The following is a 20,215-nucleotide window of genomic DNA, read 5'->3' on the forward strand; positions in this document are numbered from 1 at the left end:
TTTCACTTTTCTCTCTGTTTAAATTTTCATAAGGTTATTTAAAAACTCAAGAGTTTGTATTGTCAGCATATCTATATATATTTACATACACATGCTAAAAATGTTAAGGAAGAAATACAGAATCAGCACTGATAATATAGGTATGTCCAAGTTATATTAATTAGTGAAAAATCAAATTGCAAAATATTATGTATACTATGATTTTATTTTTGGTAAAAGCAAACCAAGTAATACCCGATACCTAGGATTGGCTATAATGGTTTACAAAACTTATAACAAATTTAGTCTTTCTGAATTATATAATTGCATGTTCACTATTGAAAATTTGAAAAATTTAAAAATACTAAAGATCAGAATAACATACTCCTAGATGCTATTTTTGAGTGATTATAGTTTTTCTTTTTATGTCTGTGTTTGTGTAGGTAAGAACATATATACTTAATGAAAATTGAAATATTCTTCTACAATATGATGATTAATGTCGATAAAAGTTTTCATTATATGAAAGTGCTATAACTGATTTAACCACCTTCTAGAAAGTTTTTGCATATTTAGACTTTCAACAATGTTGTATGTCCATTTCCTCCTATATGTCACCTATAATGCGTATTATTAAAAATGTAAAGCACAACAATAAACTATTCAACATTGTGACAGACTTAAATTTTGTACATGTAAATATAAAGGACTCATTTTTCCCTTGTTCTAGGGGATAATATTCACCAATAGACAGGACTGCCTACATTTTGGGACCATTACTTATCTTCTCACAAATACTATCATGAGTATTACCATCATTATGTATAAATGAGTAATGACTACATATGAATGAATCCTGAGGTGTTTCATCATGCAGGATGTGATATTAGGACTTTGTGTCTATTTTATCTCAGTTAACTAAGCAGCAGATCTTCATAGATGGGGGCAAATATGGAATGAGATATAGGCAAAAAGCAAGGGGTAAGCTTTGTGAATGTTATAGTAGCCATACAGGGAAACTGGGACATAGCAATACATGGAAGATATACATAGAAGCAATGTAGAAGCATATGATTTCGTTTTCTTCCCTTTCTTTTCTAGGTGAACATAGGGTAGACTGCTGATCTGATTGCTGAGTTTAGTTTGCATTACATTATAAAATTACCTAGTAATGAGTAATATTTTTGACTTTATTTACAGGTAGATAGTATTGTAAGCTCTTTAAAAAAGGCAGCTCCCCTGTGCACCAGACCTGAAAAATACGAATTTCAGTACAAATGATTGGTTAACTCTGTTCCCCCAATAACATGGTTTCAAATTTCACATACTACGGTGTGTTAACTGTGAGTGATCTCGAGAGGCACAAACTTCTTTGCTGGATCCTCAGTCCACAAAAATCTCCACGTCAGTAACAGATGTACATCTGACCAGTACGTCACCACCTTTCCAAAGTCTGTCTGTGGTTGGCTGTCACACATTTGTTGTTTGATTCTGACATAATCAGCAAAGAACGTAGTGTGTTACCACCTGTCCCCAGTGAAGAACCCACATGACGGTTTACAAAAATAAACCTTCAAAAGAGGGAGTTAGTAATGAAGTTGATAGTATAGCAATGAAGTGAAATTGATAACGCTAGATGTGAAATTTTGAATCGTAGATGTAGCTATGGGAGAGAAAGGTGACTGTGGAAATGACACTACACCATTTGAGAGATTCTAGATATGCAGCCAGCGGGATTATAGTGAAAATGAACTCATTGATATAAATGAAACACTGGTTGTGACAAAAAGGATGAAGATGTCCTAGAGGAAGTGATACCAGAAAAAAAAAAATTCGACATTAAAGAAACTCTCAGAAATATCAGGACATGGAGACCTCAAAGGATGAAATGTTGGCAGCCAATCCAAACTTCCAAAGGAATGTGGCGACTGCACAAAGCATAGGGAAGGTGCTCGCTCAGTATTTTAAGTTACAAGGTGAGAAGAAGGAGGCAAGCACTGTTCGAACTACTCTTGATAAGTTTCCTATAAGAGGTAGTAAAACACTTAATTAAAAATTTTTTTTAGTATTTTAAGTTAGTGTACTAAGTATTAGTGTACACTTTTTATTTCTCTGTACTTCTATTACCAAGAGTGAGAGGGATTTTAATGTTTTAACGAAAATTTTTAACGGCCAAAGCACAATCGTAAGTTTGCCCATTGATTGTGGAGGTTGCATGGTTGTTTTTACGATCTCGCACTACTGTGCGAAGCCGGGGCTGCCTGTCTGTCTACACACCGGTGGGTGGATGCACCTGATTTACTGTAAACCAGTGGAACAGCATTTCAATTTTTGTTGCTAACCTTTTAGAAACCTACTCAAGATACAACGAAATTATTGAATTTCATGGTTTGTAGTGTTCAAATCCATTCTGTTTCTTTAGTGTGGTACAAAGAGGGGGGCTCTGAGGCATTAGTTTTTATGTATTTTTTAAACTGTAAAATAAGTCTTTCCAAAGACCAGACTAGGAAAAAGGAATTTTAATTTTGTGTTAACAGGTACAAAGGGATATCATTAGAAATGGAACAAATCTGAGGTCAACAGCATCCTTGTTAGTTTAAAAAAATGGTCCTGTTCTCTCAGAAGCTCTAAATGGAAGGCAGAATAGGAAAATATCCAACTTCCAACACGCCAGGTATAAGTCATGGGAGAACATCAAGCCGTGGGGTTTGCGTTTCCTGGTCACACACTGAGTGACTAGAGGACTAGGAGTTCTTTTGAAATGCTTTCCTCACAAAAACAATGATGTGTGAGGGTGTCTGATGGTTGAGGTCTCATTTATCCCGCAGCTTTGTACCTGACTATTATTTGTACCTGATTAAGCCCATTACACAGTAGAAGCCATTAAACATCTGTGCACTTCCTGGCCGCTTCAGCTGTGACAGCGAGTCGTTAGAGGAGTGGAGATACTTTCTGTGTATCATGTCCTGTGGGTTATGTACAGGGATGTGGGAGACTGTGATAACCCAAGCAGTGATCATCAGCTACCACTCTGTCTCCACTGAAAGTGAGAGTCTCAAAAACTCATCTGTTTTAAACTCGGAAGATTCCCTGCTGTGATTTTCTTCAGTACTAAAACTGTGAATACAGCAAAAATGTTAAGGCTAAAAGCTTCAAAGATTAAATCACCCTTAAGGAGTTCCCTACCAATATTGGTATTTGTCTTTTCATATGGGAAATTTAGTCAGGTTGCTGTTGTTTGTAGAAGCTGCTATTGGGATAGTTATCAAGTCCAGTTAAACTGTATTTCAAGAAAAAGTCATTGCAGAGATGGCTGGGAAATGTTCTATAGCTTGACACTGTCTTCTGGTTACCAGCACTTTTTATTATTGTTTTTTTATTGAGGTGAAATTCAGGTAACATAAAATTAGCCATTTTAAAGTGTATGATTCATTGGCATTTTGTCTGTTCACAATGTTGTGCATCCATCACTTCTATCTAGTTCCAAAATATTTTCATCACCCCACAATAAAACCTCATGCCCATTAAGAAGTCATCGTGCATTCCCTCGTCCCCCTGTCTCCTACTAGCCATCAGTCTGCTTTCTGTTTCTGTGGATTTACCTATTGTGGCCATTTCATGTACATGGAATCATACACTATATGATCTTTTGTGACTGGCTTCTTTCACGTAGCATGATGTTTTCAGAGTTCATCCATGTTGTAGAGTGTACCGGTAGTTCCTTCCTTTTGATGGTTGAACAATATTCCATTGTATGGATATGGCACAATGCACAATGTGTCCATTCATCCGTCAATGGACATTTAGGTTGGTTCCACCTTTTGGCTGCTGTGAATAATACTGCTCTGAACTTTTGTACAAGTATTTGAGTACATGTTTTCAATAATTTGGGGTATATATCTAGGAGTGGAATTATTGGGTCCTATGACAAGTTTATAGTGAACTTTTTGAGGAATCACCAACCTGTTTCCCACTTCTCAGGTTTTACAATAGTTTTGCCAAGTGTAAGGAGGGAGCGCTTGTTCCCATTCCTGACACTTCCTGTGGTACACTCCGCCCTTTGTTCCACTCCGCCCTTTGTTCCGTCCACCCAAGGGGGAGGTAGAGCGGCTTGCCTGACTGATAGCCTGCAGAACTCCTTTCCTTTCCTCCTTGCCAGTCCTGCTGGGTGGAGAGGCCGGTCTCGGTCTGTGCTGATATGACCAGATGGATAAGTCTTATTGATTCTTGTGTTCTGTTTGGAGGCCAGTTGGGCTTTCATCTCTGAACTGGCCTCTAGCAGAACAAGGGCTGCTCTTTGTCTTTTTAACTTGATTTTATTTTTCAAGGAGTCCAGAACCTGCACAGGGTTCAGTATGCTATTTACTGGGGGCTCTTTTGGAGATCCCACAACTTACGATGTAAAAGGTTATGATGCTCAAAGAGTTTGAAATTTGTAGATGTGGCTTGGACTTGGAGGTTTAAGATCTAACTGCCACTTATTCTTAGCAGTGTCAACTTGATGAAGTCACCTAATACTTTACCTTCAATTTCTTTGTCAGTGAAAATGGGGGCATCCCATTCACCTTTCTTATGTAACAAATATGCTCTGGGGCTCATGTAAATAGCAAAGCAAGTGCACAGTAACATAGGACTTGACCCAAGAATAAGACTGTATCTAATTTACATTTTTCATTTCAAATATTTTAACACAGCTTTTTGTTTTTAAACAATACAAGGTCTTTTATGGTGTAAGTAAAATACCATGTCTGAATTTTAATAACCTGACCACAAAATTCCCAGCAGGATGATTGCTACAGGAATATGGTACAGATAGAGAAGTTGGTAAGTCTCCAGCCTTTAAGGAGAGAATAGATAACCTAGCAGGCTAAGTATTCACCTCCCAACACCTGACGATGTGATCAGAGTGCCTGGCCACTTCTCCATCTGGGTCATTTCAAACTCTGGAATTGAAGAAGTGATTTTTATTTGGAAGAAAGACATTTTGAGGCATCTCTGTAACGATATAAAGACAGTTTTGTGAATTCATTTAGCCACATCTGTAGATTACCAGAATACATATCCAGTAAGAAATGCTCTTATCTCTTCTTATTATCTTGTCTTAGGTTACACACCACCTTTCCAAACTCTTTGACAGCATTGTAGATCTGCAGTTTGAAGACCATCAGGATGTTTCCGCGCGCAGGGCCGTCGGAATGTACAGCAAAGAAAAGGAATACGTGCCATTCCCAGCTGAGTGTGAATGCATAGGCCATGTAAGATTTGCTTATGAGGTTCTCTATGCCAGAGAAGTATTGGGGGGATAATTTTTAAAAGTTGAACAAGAAAAAATCAACTCATGGCAAATGAGGCTCCGGTTAGTTTTGTGCTCAGAGATTCCCGTTTACCTGTGTCCGGTGTGACAGAGGGCTCCTCTGCCGTGCTTCCCACTCTGATTATCAGGCTTCAGCACCCTGCAGGAGCTCAGGCTTGCTCACAGTTGAGCCAGACGGGAGGGACTGTCACAGACTGAACGAGTAAACCCCAGAATTAGTAGCACATGCCACCCAGTGACTGAATCTCTTACAGAGCATATTGTTTTCACCCCTGCTCAGAGTACAGGGAAGGGTTAGGGTGAAGCAGCACCTTGCAATGAAGCACGTTCTAAAGAGGCTGTGGTTCAGGATTCTGACGTGGGTGTTGTAAATGGCTGCTCGTAAATAAAGTTGATTGAGTCCGCTTAGCTAATGTCATGTACACTAATTACCGTGTGCACAGACAGTTAACATACTCTCTTCTCTCACAGCCAAACACCTCAAACATATTCTTAACAGTTATCTGTAAGAATGGCTCTTAACGATTTAGGAAGCAGCTCTTGGTGTTTTCAGATGATTCAGAGGAACTGCATCTTTTTACTACGATGCTTATATAGCTTGAGTTAATCCACAGGGTAACTGAGACAGTAGCCTCTATTACAGAACAGTTTAGGTTGAGGCAGGGGGTTCCTTAAAGGGTCCCTTGCAGAAATGTGATGGCAACCTTTTTTTTACAAGGGTTTTCTTTATTCCTCTCTGTTGCTTTTTAATATTGTACCAGAAAAATCCTGCCAAATGCAGGGGAAGCAGATGGTGGAATACTTTGATTAAAGTGTATTTGTGATCTCTGGGGCTCTTTAGGATATTATTACAATGATTAGAAAAAGTCACCATAAACTATCTTGACAAAAGTGTGTTGCTGTCTGCCTCCCCCCGGCAGACTGCTAGCTGATTGGCATAGTGCCCAGGAGGAGGACAGTCCAACCATAGATGTGGGTGTCAGTAGCAGGAACCCTTGGTACTGAAAGTTTTCACAGTGCTCTAACTTATTTTATATAAGCAACTTATGCTAGAGACTTTTGGGCATGTAGCACATTTACCCTCTAATTGCCTGTTTTATAAAAAGATGCTTTTACTTTAGGTCCTCCCCCCCTCTTCCCCCCACACTTTTATGATTGGTTCCTCCCAGTTTGGGCTCTTTGCGTTTTATTCGACAGGTGTTTATTGTATACCTACTATGTACCAGCTGCTGGGTTTGGCTTTTGGAGATACAGAAAAGAAAAAGACATGGCACCTCTCCTTGGGGACCTCTTAAGCTTACTGAATAAATGGATATTCACATAATTAGTGATAATGGGAAGTGATAATTCTTGTTATAGAGGGTCGGACAGAAGCTGATGAAAGACCAAGAAATGGGAGATCAAGCAAGCACCTCATCAGGGCTTAGTTCTCAAATTATATTGAGCTGAGTTGCCGTTGGTGGCATAGTCTCTGAACACGGGTTGATGTGTCACCTTGTATGCGTGTTTGGTCTTCCCAGATGGACTGGAGAGTTCTTGAGAACAGGTGGCCATACTGAGGACATGGATCCCAGAGTATCTGGGATATGATCAAATGATACCGATTTACTAAAGGAGCTTGCTGCTTGGTGACATTAAGAGTTGTGCGGAGTGACTACAGTAGTGATTAGGTCACCTGCTTTCAGGCATCTGAATAAAGCCCAGCTAGGAAGCCAGGAGAGAAGTCTTTTAGGATGTTGGGGATGGTTCTTCCCTTTTTCTTCCAATAGGGAAGGCTGTCAGCTCACTGACCACGTACTGCTCCTTCCCAGTTCTCCAGAGAAAGAGGTTGCAGGAATGAATGCTGTGTCATCTTCACAGAGGCGGGGAAAGAAATCAGTTGTATAATCTTCAGGATCTCATATAGTCCTTGGAATTTATTTATTATAGTTATTTTTTATTGATATGATCAATTATTCGCAAATGGTATAGGTATCCTTTTTGTTATATAATATCATCCCAAAGAAACAGATATATGGATAAATATAACAAAGCATATTTGAATAGGTTGGAAAACAGGCAGAAATATATTTGTGGGAGCAAAATAAACTTCAAATGAATTTTTTTAAGAAAGATTTTCACAAGTCGGCAGTTGTCCTATCTCTCATACTCTCCTGCTGTCTAATTTATGACAAGTGTGAGGATGAGAGCCAGTAGGGAATATAATTAAGATACTTGCTGAAAACACTTTGGCTTAAGACTAGGAACTATGTAGATTTGAGGGTGGAATCTTTAGTAGATTTAAAAATTATCAAAAGATACATTTTAAAAATCACTTTCCTAGACTCACAGACATAGAAAGCAAATTTATGGTTACCAAAGGGGAAAGGGGGCGGAGGGATAAATTAGGAGTTTGGGAGTAACGGATACACACTGCTATATATAAAACAGATAAACAACAAGGACCTACTGTATAGCACAGGGAGCTATGTTCAATATCTTGTAATAACCCATAATGGAAAAAATTCTGAAAAAGAATATATGTATAACTGAATCCCTTTGCTGTATACCTAAAACTAACACAACATTGTAAATCAACTGTACTTCAGTTTAAAAAATCAATTTCCTATTATTTCCAAATCTCTAGAATTTTACTCTAGCATATTGGCTGTGATGCTCGGTTTCTCAGAACACTGTGTGTCATCAGAGGGGATCTTGGTCTAGAACCATCAGGTCTTCAAATCTGAAAAATGAATAATGGAGAACACCTTGTCTGTTTAGGATGTGGAATTTTATCAGCCAGCTGGTAGGTGAAATAAGATGAGCAGTATCCCGGCAGAAGCCAGGTTCATGTAGGAAAGACTTCGTTAATCAGTAGTTCACTGGCTCGTTTGAGTTATCCTTCTAGTACAGGGGTTTAAAATAAATCCACCTGAGGCCTCCCTCTCTGTGTAGCCTTCAAGCCCGTGAGAGGATGGAATAATCCCTTTTCCATAATTAAGCCTGTGTTACAACACTTCCATTTGCTTCAAAAGGTGGAAACGTGGCTTCTGCAGCTGGAACAGACCATGCAAGAGACAGTGCGACGTTCTATCACAGAAGCCATCGCAGCCTATGAGGACAAACCCAGGGAATTGTGGATTTTTGATTTCCCGGCTCAAGTCGCACTAACTAGCTCACAAATCTGGTGGACTACAGATGTAGGAATAGCCTTCAGTAGGCTAGAGGAAGGCTACGAAACGGCCCTAAAGGATTTCCATAAAAAACAGGTATTTTATAAGATTTATGATTTTGAGATTTAAAGGGACTTGAAGAGGTAAGCTTCATTCATTCATTCATTCATTCTTGTTGTATGGAGTGTCTTCTGTGTTCAAGGTATGATGCTAGGAAGATTTTAGCAATCATTTGTTTAGCTTTCCATTTTGTAGTTTGGTGTTGTCATTCTTGTTTTCTACATGGGTTTAAAAAACATCCATCCTTAAACAACAAGGTCCTACTGTATAGCACAGGGAACTATATTCAATATCCTATTCAATATCCTGAAATAAACCATAATGGAAAAGAATATAAAAAAGAATGTGTATATATATATAACTGAGTCACTTTGCTGTACAGCAGAAATTAACACAACATTGTAAGTCAGCCATACTTCAATAAAAAATAAATAAAACAAACAAATAAAAAACATCCATCCGTGTCCATTATCTCCCAAGGATCCAGTATACCACCCACACCTAGATACTGTACATATTATTTTCCTCCTATGTAAGACTCTCCAATTACACTTTCAAAGGAAGTTGCAGATGTCAGTCATCTTTACCCCTAAAGACTTTTATTAATACATACCCATTTCATAAGTTTAATTTCAGTTACTATATCTCAATTTCCCAAAGTTCTTTTTGGTTCTTTAAAAATCAGTTTTATAATGACATGTCTTCATTATGGTTTTTATTCTTCTATCTCATTAATAGTCTTATTTAGGTTGTTCTGTTCTTTTGGGGCTGTTTTTTTTAATTTGAACTTATTTGTATGTTTTTTTTTTAATTTTTTTTTTCTATAAATTTATTTATTTATTTTTGGCTGTGTTGGGTCTTCGTTTCTGTGCGAGGGCTTTCTCTAGTTGCAGCAAGCAGGGACCTCTCTTCATCGCGGTGCGCAGGCCTTTCACTGTCCTGGCCTCTCTTGTTGCGGGGCACAGGCTCCAGACGCGCAGGCTCAGTAGTTGTGGCTCACGGGCTTAGTTCCTCCGCGGCATGTGGGATCTTCCCAGACCAGGGCTCGAACCCGTGTCCCCTGCATTGGCAGGCAGATTCTCAACCACTGCGCCACCAGGGAAGCCCTGTATGTTTATTTTTAAAGGTTATCTTTAGGTTGGCTTTTTTTTTTCTGGAGGAATTCTGTGTGTTCTACACTGAGCAGATGTCCCTACATGTTTTTCTCCTTGTTTCCTCCAGGTTTCTACAGGTTTTGTGAGTTCTGGATTAATTTTGTGGTTAATTACTCAGTCTGGGATTTACCGATCATAGTGGCAGGGTCATTTTGGATGCCATAGCTTCACATGGCTTAGGCCTGAGATTTTGATTTCTTTTAGAGGACATTTTTCCTATCCAAAGCCCCAAGATGTTTCAAGCTTTCTTCTTGCTTCTCTGAGCTGGTGGGTAGAGTTTTTCTAGAACCTTGTATTGGACTGTGTAATACTCTGAGGATCTTGGCTTTATGTCAGCATCTGAATTCTAACTCCCTGCCTTGCTCAGGGAGTATAAGAGGCAGAGAACAGAAATGTTGTGTTGCCACGTGGGCAATTTAAACTTCAGTCTCCGATGTTTGGGTCTCTACTCAAATTCTCCTTTCGCCTGCCATGGCATTAGCTTGTTAACCTCATTCTACTGCTCTAACTTGGATGCACATCCTTGGCATTAGGGACTATCACCCACTCTCCCCCAACCCTTTCCCTTTCTTCCTTCCCCCTCTCTCTTTCCCCCTCTCTCATGTTTGGCTGTGTACTTTGCATGTGGATGTGTTTCGTTTTACTCAAATATCCTCTGTGTTAATAAAGGAATTGTCCATTCAGTTTAACCCAATATGTTGTAAGACTGCCTGTTGTTATTATTACTGCTATTTAGGTTGTTTTTATTTTTGGCTCTCAATAATAATACTGTAGTGAACAGCTTTGTGTTTACATCCATGTTGCACATATTTTTCTTTATTTCTTCAGGATAAACTTCTAGATGTAGAATTGCTAGGTCAGAGACTATACCTTCTTAAGCCTTCAAAACATCATGCCAAATTTACCTTCCCAGTATCAGTGCATGAGAATTGTCTATTGCCTCCCCTGTCATCAACATTGGGTTGATTCTTTTTTTTTTAACATCTTTATCGGAGTATAATTGCTTTACAATGGCATGTTAGTTTCTGCTTTATAACAAAGTGAATCAGCTATATGTATACATATATCCCCATATCTCCTCCATCTTGCTTCTCCCTCCCACCCTCCCTATCCCACCCCCCTAGGTGGTCACAAAGCACCGAGCTGATCTCCCTGTGCTATGCGGCTGCTTCCCACTATCTATTGTACGTTTGGTAGTGTATATATGTCCATGCCACTCTCTCACTTTGTCCCAGCTTACCCTTCCCCCTCCCCATGTCCTCAAGTCCATTCTCTACGTCTGCATCTTTATTCCTGTCCTGCCCCTAGGTTCTTATGGAACAGGTTAGAAAGCCCAGAGATAAACCCACGTACATATGGTCACCTTATTTTTGATAAAGGAGGCAAGAATATACAATGGAGAAAAGACAGCCTCTTCAATTAGTGCTGCTGGGAAAACTGGACAGCTACATGTAAAAGAATGAAATTAGGACACTCCCTAACACCATACACAAAAATAAACTCAAAATGGATTAAAGACCTAAATGTAAGGGTTGATCCTTTTTATTCTTAGAGCTAAAGTTATTTATATTCCAGTAGCTTTAGCTTATTCAGCTAATTAAGAAAATTTAGCTTTTTTCTCCTTTAAAATAGTTTTAAAGTTTTCCATTTTGTTCGAGTTACAATAATGCTTCTTTTTTGTGTTAGATGAGAAGTAGACAAAGAGGGTGGTTTATGAAGACAGCATTTACGTGCTTAATTATGAAACACTTCCAGCATGAATTGAAATGTTTGACAGACCAGCCAACAGATGCCTTCAATACAGCATTTCAATGTTGCCACTGTTACTAGTATGCACACCAGAGCAGCTAACATTTGAATATTGTTAAAGCTTCAGTTTGGTTCATGAGAAGTGTGTGCATTTCAATCTAAATTGAAACCCCATTCGTTTTCGCTCTTTAAAAATGGAGGTAACCATCTGCTGGAGTTTGTTTTTAATTAAAACTACTCTTGCTAATACTGTGAGCAGTTTTTAAGGTGAACTTCAGTCCTTTAAAATAGCTTAATTTCAAAACTGAAATCAGAGTTGGCTGTAACTGACAATCTACCTGAACAAGTAATTTATTTCCTTAGTTCTCAGTTCCAAATTGTAGTGAGGTAAACGAAGATAATTATTTTAAACTTTATTTCCCCCCAGACATATTGTAATTGCATGTTAGATAGTGTTGGGATTAAAGGCAAAAATACTGCATTTTGAATATATATCCCTGCCTTGCCAGAGTCTTTGAAAGTAAAACAAATAAAATATAATTTCTCAAATTTGAGCGTTCCCTGGCAAAAGTATTTGGTTAGGCTTGGGATCTGATAAGAATGTTTTTCCATTCTTCCTTTATCATTGAGCTGTGTGCAAATCAGCGAAAAAGAGATGGAAGCATTTTGGATTCAAAATATTAATTACTAGTGTGCTGGGACATTGCCTAGGGTACTTTTAATAAGACTCACAATAAACAATATAAAGCTTTTCTTATTTAACTATTTATCCTTTCTGACCACAAATATTCAGAAATATTATATGTATAAGAAAGAAACTCTCATTTCCCTACTTAGGGTCAGTTTTTGGCCTCATTTTTAATCATTGAGAAATTTTTCAAAAACAATTGCATACTGTGTTGATAGTGTTCTTATCTCGCCCTGACCCTTTGACCCAAATAGGGAAGCCTGTGAAGGCTGCAGTTACACAGTGTATATTGGAAATGAGTTTTTTGTTTGTTTTTGTCTTTATAGAAATTTGTGATCTGATAGGCTCATGCTTCTTAATAGCAGGAAGCTACAAGATGATGAGTAGAGCACATATTCTCTACCGCCCCTCTCATCTGTTAAAAGAAAATTTTTCCACAGGCAATTTACTGACCTAGTAGGCTTTTATTCAGTGATTCATCAATCAGGCAACATTCAGTCTGCAGATGGAAAGGAGCTCCAGAGAGCTGTAGGAGAGGAGAGATTTTTATAGACCAAAGTAAACAGGAACAAGGAAGGGGCATTTGCTGATTAATTAAAGCAGGGTTACTTTCCTTGTAAGGAGCAAAGGGAAGCCTTGGAGCCAGGTCAGGTAACGTGTGTGCTGAGCAGGCAAACACTGCTTGGTTGACCTAAGCCTGCTTTTTCTGGGAGAGCCCAACATAGAAACAGTTACCTTTTGGTTTGCTGATGTGGGTAACGTGAGCGACTCCATCTTGGGCCCAACCTGGTTACTTTAACGCATCAAAAATTATATTGAAAGACAAGGTATATGAAAAGAAGTCATATTGTACCTGGAAATACTGGACCAGATAATTTGAGGAATGCCTAGAAGTTGATAACAGATGGAATCAAACTGATAGATGACTAAGAGCAGAGAAAATCACAGTCCAAACATATTAAAAAGAAGAAGCTATTGCCATGATAAGCCTACTTTATCCCAATGAAATTCCAGAGAAATTACAAACTGAGATTCAATAAAGGTAAAAAAATATGTGGGGCTCATGGTCCATGGTCAGTGATAAGTAATGAATGTATAAGAGGTGAACAGTTGGAACCAGTCCTGCCTCCTGTACATCCCAAGAGATTATCAGTGAGAGTGTTTGTCCCCAGGATAAAGGCCTGAGAAATACTTCATAAACAAAGTGAGACATTTATTGAGGACTTCTGCCATGACTGTGTCTTGACTGTAGATCTTGGGTTGGACAACTTTTTCTGTGCAGGATGGAATGGTAAATATTTTAGTCTTTGTGGGCTTTGTAATCTCTTTCACAACCACTCCTCTCTGCTGTTGGAGTAGGAAAGAAGCCATAGGCAATTTTTAAATGAATGGGCATGCTGAGTTCCAATCAAACTTAATTTATAAAAACAGGTGGTGGGCCATATTTGGCTCATTACCTGTAGTCTGCCAATTCCTGTTCTAGAGAAAAAAGCAAAACAGATCCTGAAGTAACTCAAGATCCCCACAATAAGTGGAGGTAACAGAAAAAGAGATTTGTTACCCATATAGGCCATGAGTCCAGTCTGATCCATTAACTCAAGCGTTGGTTCTTTGAACAGATCAAACACTGACAAAGATTTGCAGTTCAGAGGAGACAGCAGAAACAACAAAGGGATAGCGAAAAGAAAAATCTCTTGTATGAGAAAGAGATTTTTTTTAGAAGACTGTACAACACTACATGTGATTTTATACTAATATTTAAGTTGAAAATCTAAATTAAATGGATAATTTTCTATGAACAGTGTTTCTAAGATGAATTCAAAATGAGGTGGAAAACTTGAGTAGACCAGTAACCACAGAAATAATAGAAATGGTAAGAAAGTTTAAATTTAAAGATAGGTACCTCGTAAATAGAGCCCTGTTCCAATGGTTTTTTAATTTCTCTGAACGGTGTTTTCTGTAGGTTTCAGTGCAGAGGTCTTGTACATTTCTTGCTAGATTTATTTTTAGATAATTGATATGTTTTGATGCTGTAAACATATGCTAATTAATTTTAAATTTTCTAATGTTTGTGGCTGGTATACAGAAATATTTTGATGTTTTAATACTTACCTGCGTCTTGAGACTTTGCCACATTTGCTTGCTAGTTGTAGTAGGTTGTTTTTTTTTTTTTTTTAAATATAGTTTCACAGGCTTTCTATGTACATGAATATACCATCTGTAAATAATGACAGTTTTACTTCTGACCTTCCATTCTTTTTTGCCATTTATTTCCTTTTCTTGAGTCATTGAATTGGCTACGACCTTCAATATAATGTTAAATAGAAGTAATCCCAGTCTTAGGGAAGAACAATGTTTTACCATTAAGTATGATAGTAGTTCTAGATTTTTGTAGATGACCTTTCTCAAACAGAGGGGAATACCTTCCATTACTACATACTGAGAATTCTTATTTTGAAGAGGAGTTGATCTTTTTCAAGTCTGCTGAGATACTCTTGTGGTTTTTCTCTTTTATTCTGTTACTAAGGTGAATTTTTGAATGCTAAGGCCACTTTGCATTTATGATGTATTACCATTTATAGATGTATATATTTTTTGCTGGATTCTATTTGCTAATATTTTGTCCAGAAATTCTGCATTTATATTCATAAGGGACATTTATCTGTAGTTTTCTTTTATTATAATATCTTTGCCAGTTTGGGGATGAGAATTATGCTCCTTAAAAGGAATTGGAAAGTATTGCATTTTCATGTATTTTGTGAAAGAGTTTATTACAGAAATCACTGGTAATGCTATCTGGGCTTGGGGTTTTCTTTCTTTATAAATTATAAATTGATTTCTTTTGTGTACATGCTGTTGTGTAGCTTTTTTGGTTTCTTTTTTTCTTGGTCAGTTTTGGGAATTTCTGTTTTTCAAGGTATTTACCCATTTTTTCCAAGTCCGGGTTTGGCAAGTTACAGCCATCTGGCCAAATCTGGCCCGGTGCCTATGTGTTTGGTAGTTTTCACGCTTCACTGGCTAAGTGGTATCATTGCACTAGAGACCATGTACCCCTCAAAGCCCGAAACATTTACCGTCTGGCCCTTTACAGGAAACGGTCATCCACCCCTGATCTGTGTTTTCAAACTTATTGATGTGAGTTGGTCTTCCTATATCGACGTTATCCTTAGCACATCTGGAGGATCTGGCATCGTGTCCCCCTTTCATTCCTGGTGTTGGTGATTTGTGTTTTCTCTCCTTTATTTGTAATCAGACTTTCTATGTGTTTATCAATTTTATTTAAGTTTTCAAAAAACGAATCTTGGATTTTGTTGATTTTCTCTACTGTTTGTTTTGTATTTCACTGATTTCTGCTTTATCGTGATTACTTCCTTTCATCTACTTACTTTGAGTTTAATTTGCCTCTCTTTTTCAAGTTTCTTAAGGTGGGAGCTTAGATTATCAATTTTTACACCTTTTTCTTTTCCCACATAGCATCTGAAAGAAACTTGATAACTTGATGACGATTATCTACCAGAAACCTAGACAGAAAATCATGCTTAATAGTGAAACATTAACATCATTTCCATTAATGTCAGGAATGGGGTAATTATGCTCACTGTCTCTGACATACACTGCTCAATATTGTGCTGGTTTTCGCAATATGACTGAAGGAGAAGTAGGAAACGAACAGTGCAAAGGGAGGCGATAAACCGAGATTCCACAACCCACGACCTGATAGTGTCAGAGAGTGTGGGACCTGGTCTCTTTGGCAATTTTCTTTGTTCTAGCTGAAATGAAAATCCATTGTTTCTGATATTGCTTAAGTTGAAACATTGGTGGGTTTCGGGATTAGAGATCTTGTTGCTATTGTTAAGAGACTCAGAGAGCATTACTTCTCTGTATGTCCAGATGGAAAGAGGTTGAGGGTTCTGGTAGCTGACTCCCAAAGTGCTGTAGTAGTTACCTTGTAATGTTCACTTCAGTTTGCTGAGCTGAGGACTACAAGCTCCAGATATTAACATTTCTACCGAGGGGCCCTTCCAGCTTCTTTGCTGCTGTGGCTTGGGTGTGCCTAAGCTGGGAAATCTGCCATGCCTTGATCATGGTAAAATTGCAGTGCTTCTGCTACTACAAGGAAAATGTTCTTCCTGTGTTGCCTTATTTATCCTATAGTATTTAGGGACATGTCTCTTTAAGTTCACAGACATGGCCTCTTTATACCATACTGCCGTAGGAGCTGGGTGAGGACAAACTTGAGAATCAACCACCATTATGTATCGGGAACCAGCCCTTCTCTCTGACCTTGAGTATGTTACTGTGTATGCCTGACACCTTCCTTCATGGTGAGCTCACCATCATCACACCAAGCGAGCTGGTCCTCTTTGGAAGAACACCATGGTGTCTTAGACATTTGTAACATATAAACCTCAGTGATCAAGATTCATGTCTCTTTCTTGGGAATTGTTTCCATGTTTATCTAAATATGAGAGTTTATAGGAGGGGGATGCCTAGTTACCTCTTTCCATCCACCGGAATCATTGGAGGTCAACTCTTGTCTGGCCAAGGTGTTCTGTTAATGAATATGTTATCCACATGGGAAACTTTGAGGTTTATAAAATATACAATAAAATCCTAGAATCATGTACTAAATCCTGGCTCCACCATTTATAACTGTGTGATCTTGGGCAAATTACCTCGTATTCTCATATATAAAATGAGAATAATAATAGTACCTTCCCTACAGAGTTATTGTGGGGATGATTAAATTAGAAATATGTGTATGTATATATACACACAGATAGATATTATACACACACATACTATATATATACATACACATGCACACATATATAATAATGCTTGTTAGATATGTTAGCTAGTAAGTGCTCAATAAATATTAGTTCTTATTATCTGCTGATGCCATCAGAGAGGAACTAGATCAATGGCAATGGGGCTGGTGTTCTGCCCTCTGCACCGTCCTCTTGTTAAAATGGAAGGATGGCCTCTGACCATCTGGAACCTTGTCTCCATCTGTGCTCTGGGTCTCGTCTGCAGGATTTCCGTGACTTCCTTCTCTACTGTGTCTTCAAATTCTTACACTGGCTCATTCCCATCAGCAATTAAACATTCCCAAGTCTCTCACATTGCTTAAAAACAATACAACCACCAAAAAGTATTCCTTGATGTCACATCTCCTTCCATTTCCTACTCTATCGCTGGAACTTATATTATAACCAAGCGTTTTGAACTAAATATCTATACTTACTCATTCCATTTTTTCATCCTCATCTCTCTCCAAGAACTATTTCTAATCACTTGACTGAGTAGATTTCTATTTTTTTAATGTTAGAAATATTTCCTTTTCAAATGCCCTCTTCCCTTATATTCATCTTTGTTTGAATTCCACTTTTCCACGTACTTCTTGGGTTATTCTTCGGTTTTTATTTCCTTGTTCCTCTTCCTCCTCCTGCCCCTTAACTGTTCCTTGTGGCTCTAACTTAGATCCCTTTTTCTTGTCACCACACCACATATCCCTGGCTAATCTCATCTGCCCTTTTGGCTGCTCAGTTTCTGTTGTAATATGCTGGTGACTTTGACCTCCAGCTCAGGCCTTTCTCCTGAAGTGGAGTCAGGGGCATATTGGACTTGTCCACTGGAAATTTGACAGGCACGTCCAGCCTAGAACATTCAAAATGTATTTACTCTTCTCAAACCCGCTTCTTCAGTGCTTCTCAAGTTCATTAAAAAACACCAAAACTCTTCACCAGTTGCTCAGACTAGAAGCCCATTTGACTCCTCTTTCACCTGATGCCCAGTCAACCACCAAGTCTCTTCAGTTGCCCTAAATATATTTATTCTTACTGTTTCCTTCACTACTTTGTTAATAACCTAGTCCCAGCTACTCTTTTCTCGCCTGATTGAGTATAGCATCCTCTTCTCTGGTCTTTTTTCTCCAATCCTGTTTCCCTCCAATTAATCATACTAGAGGCAGAGAAATCTCTTAGAAACATACATCCAATTATCACCCCACCTCCCTAAACCCTTCACCAGTGTCTTCTTGCCCTTGGATTGAAGTTCAGACCCTCAGAAAGCTGGCCTAGCCCTGCATGTTTGGGACCCCGCTTCCCTCTACAGCATCCTTACATACCTGGTCTGCCTCTGCCTTCCCCTCTCACCATCCCAGACTTCTTTCAGGTCCCTCCCAGGGCCACCTGCCATATCCTGAGCTGCTTCCTGTGGCTTAAACACTGCCTCCCTGGGTGGGAAACCCCTGAACTCTCTACAGCCTAAATCGTACTCACTCTTTAGGTCTCAGCATAAATACCCTCTCCTGTAAAATGTCTTTCCAAGCTCTCGATTAAGGAAGGTCCTATTTCTGTGTGCTGTCATAGTACTCTGTACTTGCCCTAGCAAAACAATTGTAATTATTTATCTGCATTCCTCATTGACCTATAAGCTCTGGAAACAGTAACCATGTTAGTGTTGTGTGAATGAGGGGATGAGAGAACAAAATGTTGTTCTGGTGTGTATTATTGCTGTCATTCATATCTTCCTTTGTTTATTCATACGAGTGTTTCCTGAGCACATGCTTTGTGCTGGCTGCTATGCTACATGTGAGAATGTAGTGTTGAATAAGACAGATAAGGACCTTGCTCCTTGAGAGCTTACAGTCAAGCGGAGGAGACAAACAGCAAACAAGGAAGTAAATAAGTGAATGATAAGATACTAGTAAGAACCATGAAGAAAATAAATTAGGAACATGTAGAATAACTGGGTAGGTGGAAATAGGATGGCCAAGGAAGGCTGATCTGAGGAGGTGAACTTAAACTAAGACTTGAATAATGAGAGGAAGCCAGCTGTACAAAGATCAGAGGGAAAATGACTCCAGACAGGTGAAACAGTCTCTGTGACCTTGAAGCAGCCATGATGGAGAAACAAAGAAAAGTCCAGGATGGTTGGAGTGATGTCAGATGGGAAAAGAGTGATGGGAGGTCATGGAAGGCTTTGTGTTCATGGATAGGAGTTTGGACTGTAAGTAAAGGTAGGCTTCTTTCTGGTTCAAGATACACCATACATATGCTCCAGCTGAACCAAGGTGTACCGGGAAAACAGCCACTTGAGTTTCAGAGGGATGTTTTTGACCTGAGACAAACATCCTTGATCCAGTAGAAAATCATGTGACGTTTCTTTAATCAAGGGCAAGAATAAGTGCTGATTACATGGTAAAGTATGTATTTCTTAAAAGCTGCTGAGGAACATTTTATATGTGTCACAGACCATAAACTTGTATGCAGTTACCATATGAATGTATAGTAATTGCTGCCTGATGCCACTGTCCAAATGATAGCTATTTTATAACTACTATTTTTGTGTGTGTGTGGGTACAGAATTTTATTACTTACAAAAGAGCATCATTGGGAAAGTTTAATCCTGAGAGACAGTATAAGATCCCCAACATATAATGCTGTCCAGATAATGTTGATGAGCCGTATTTTTAATCATCTGTCACTTGACAGAACTTTTGTAAAAAGGGAATCAATAATGGAGAAATCACAGGGCAGCTCAGACAAGACATTGCTTGTGAAAGCACTTGAAAAATGTTCTTAAGAGACATAAAATATTATTACTGTTGATACAACCAACTCTTTCTAACCAAGTACTGGTACTGGTGTAAGATTTGTGACTCTGAAGACTGGATGTCTTGACCGAGATAGAAAATATCCAATGCCAAAGTACCTTCTTTCTAACCAACATGCCTATAAATTTTGTTGAGAAACTTACATGTGTATACGCTATTACTGTTCATTCAGTCATCTACTCAGTGCTCAAGCATGCATTGAGCACCTACTTTTCAGTTTTTTTTGTTTGTTTGTTTTTTAGCTGCATTGGGTCTTTGTTGCTGCGCGTGGGCTTTCTCTAGTTGCGGTGAGCGGGGGCTACTGTTCGTTGTGGTGCGCAGGTTTCTCGCTGCGGTGGCTCCTCCTGTTGCAGAGCAGGACTCTAGGCACATGGGCTTGAGTAGTTGCAGTGTGTGGGCCCTAGAGCACGCGGCTTCAGTAGTTGCAGTGCATGGGCTCAGTAGTTGTGGCTCACGGGCTGCAGAGCGCAGGGTCAGTAGTTGTGGCACACGGGCTTA

The 20,215-nt window shown here is 38.8% G+C and overlaps 1 protein-coding gene across 1 annotated transcript in view; it reads left to right on the forward strand.

Moving 5' to 3' along the window:
- DNAH11 (dynein axonemal heavy chain 11) overlaps positions 1 to 20,215 on the forward strand; it is a 306,796-nt gene that overhangs the window by 89,811 nt on the left and 196,770 nt on the right. Inside the window, exons 27-28 of the mRNA XM_036864125.1 lie at positions 5,085 to 5,234; positions 8,308 to 8,541. Of these exons, the coding sequence (XP_036720020.1) occupies positions 5,085 to 5,234; positions 8,308 to 8,541 (384 nt within the window). The remainder of the gene's footprint in view (positions 1 to 5,084; positions 5,235 to 8,307; positions 8,542 to 20,215) is intronic.

The sequence above is a fragment of the Balaenoptera musculus genome, chromosome 9 (genome assembly GCF_009873245.2).
Source record: "Balaenoptera musculus isolate JJ_BM4_2016_0621 chromosome 9, mBalMus1.pri.v3, whole genome shotgun sequence".
Lineage (NCBI taxonomy): Eukaryota > Metazoa > Chordata > Mammalia > Artiodactyla > Balaenopteridae > Balaenoptera > Balaenoptera musculus.